The sequence below is a fragment of the Macrobrachium nipponense genome, chromosome 40, assembly GCF_015104395.2.
Source record: "Macrobrachium nipponense isolate FS-2020 chromosome 40, ASM1510439v2, whole genome shotgun sequence".
Classification (NCBI taxonomy): Eukaryota; Metazoa; Arthropoda; class Malacostraca; order Decapoda; family Palaemonidae; genus Macrobrachium; species Macrobrachium nipponense.
Window position 1 is genome coordinate 8,015,965 of NC_061101.1, and position 2,500 is coordinate 8,018,464.

The 2,500-nt window shown below is 42.0% G+C and overlaps 1 protein-coding gene across 1 annotated transcript in view; it reads left to right on the top strand.

Annotated features, from left to right (window-relative positions):
* Positions 1-673: 673 nt before the first annotated feature.
* Positions 674-2,500, top strand: part of LOC135211822 (uncharacterized) — a 42,853-nt gene continuing 41,026 nt past the window's right edge. The window contains exon 1 of the mRNA XM_064245032.1: positions 674-783. Coding sequence (XP_064101102.1) covers positions 674-783 — 110 coding nt within the window. The remainder of the gene's footprint in view (positions 784-2,500) is intronic.

Consider the following 2,500-nt stretch of genomic DNA (forward strand, 5'->3'; position numbering starts at 1 on the left):
ACAAAGATTCACAGAGATCACGTCACACAGTCAGACACCAACCTAAGAAATGCCAAACTGGAAAGCCCCAGGTCCCGATGAAGTCCCATGGATACTGGCTCAAAAACTTCAAGGCCCTACACCCACGAATAGCAGAACAACTCCAGCATTGTATCTCAAATCACCATGCTCCTAAATGGATGACCACAGGAAGAACATCCTTTGTCCAGAAAGACAAGAGTAAGGGAAATATAGCCAGTAACTACAGGCATATCACCTGCCTACCAATAATTTGGAAGTTACTAACAGGTATCATCAGTGAAAGGCTATACAACTACCTAGAGGAGACAAACACCATCCCCCACCAACAGAAAGGCTGCAGAAGGAAGTGTAGGGGCACAAAAGACCAGCTCCTGATAGACAAAATGGTAATGAAGAACAGTAGGAGAAGGAAACCAACCTAAGCATGGCGTGGATAGACTATAAGAAAGCCTTCGACATGATACCACACACATGGCTAATAGAATGCCTGAAAATATATGGGGCAGAGGAAAACACCATCAGCTTCCTCAAAAATACAATGCACAACTGGAATACAATACTTACAAGCTCTGGAATAAGACTAGCAGAGGTTAATATCTGGAGAGGGATCTTCCAGGGCGACTCACTGTCCCCACTACTCTTCGTAGTAGCCATGATTCCCATGACAAAAGTACTACAGAAGGATGGATGCCAGGTATCAACTCAAGAAAAGAGGCCACAGAATCAACCATCTGATGTTCATGGACGACATCAAGCTGTATGGTAAGAGCATCAAGGAAATAGATACCCTAATCCAGACTGTAAGGATTGTATCTGGGGACATCAGGATGGGAGTTGGAATAGAAAAAATGCGCCTTAGTCAACATACAAAAGGCAAAGTAACGAGAACTGAAGGGATAAAGCTACCAGATGGGAGCAACATCTAACACATAGACGAGACAGGATACAAATACCTGGGAATAATGGAAGGAGGGGATATAAAACACCAAGAGATGAGGACACGATCAGGAAAGAATATATGCGATGACTCAAGGCGATACTCAAGTCAAAACTCAACGCCGGAAATATGATAAAAGCCATAAACACATGGGCAGTGCCAGTAATCATATACACCGCAGGAATAGTGGAATGGACGAAGGCATAAACTCCGCAGCATAGATCAGAAAACCAGGAAACATATGACAATACACAAAGCACTACACCCAAGAGCAAATACGGAGAGACTATACATAACACGAAAGGAAGGAGGGAGAGGACTACTAATCATAGAGGACTGCGTCAACATCGAAAACAGAGCACTGGGGCAATATCTGAAAACCAGTGAAGACGAGTGGCTCAAGAGTGCATGGGAAGAAGGACTAATAAAAGTAGACGAAGACCCAGAAATATACAGAGACAGGAGAATGACAGACAGAACAGAGGATTGGCACAACAAACCAATGCACGGACAAGAAATGAGACAGACTAAAGAACTAGCCAGCGATAACACATGGCAATGGCTACAGAGGGGAGAGCTAAAGATGGAAACTGAAGGAATGATAACAGCGGCACAAGATCAGGCCCTAAGAACCAGATATGTTCAAAGACCGATAGACGGAAATAATATCTCTCCCATATGTAGGAAGTGCAATACGAAAAATGAAACCATAAACCACATAGCAAGCGAATGCCCGGCACTTGCACAGAACCAGTACACAAAGAGACATGATTCAGTGGCAAAAGCCCTCCACTGGAGCCTGTGCAAGAAACATCAGCTACCTTGCAGTAATATGTGGTACGAGCACCAACCTGAGGGAGTGATAGAAAACGATCAGGCAAAGATCCTCTGGGACTATAGTATCAGGACGGATAGGGTGATACGTGTAAACAGACCAGACGTGACGTTGATTGACAAAGTCAAGAAGAAAGTATCACTCATTGATGTCGCAATACCATGGGACACCAGAGTTGAAGAGAAAGAGAGGGAAAAAATGGATAAGTATCAAGATCTGAAAATAGAAATAAGAAGGATATGGGAAATGCCAGTGGAAATCGTACCTATAATCATAGGAGCACTAGGCACGATCCCAAGATCCCTGAAAAGGAATCTAGAAAAAAACTAGAGGCTCAAGTAGCTCCAGGACTTATGCAGAAGAGTGTGATCCTAGAAACGGCACATAAAGTAAGAAAAGTGATGGACTCCTAAGGAGGCAGGATGCAACCCGGAACCCCACGCTATAAATACCACCCAGTCGAATTGGAGGACTGTGATAGAGCAAAAAAAAAATAAATAAATAAATAAAAAAAAATAATAATAATAATAATCGGCAATACATCTTCTACACGCTTTTTGTTGTACCCTGAAAATATTTATTATATTTTTTATGTTATAAAGGAAGTTAGGAATCTTAAAAATCTTACATATGGGTGTACTATGTTAAGATCCTGAAGTATAAAACTTCAAAGTTAATTTTTTCCAGCAAACTTTTTAATTTGCTGG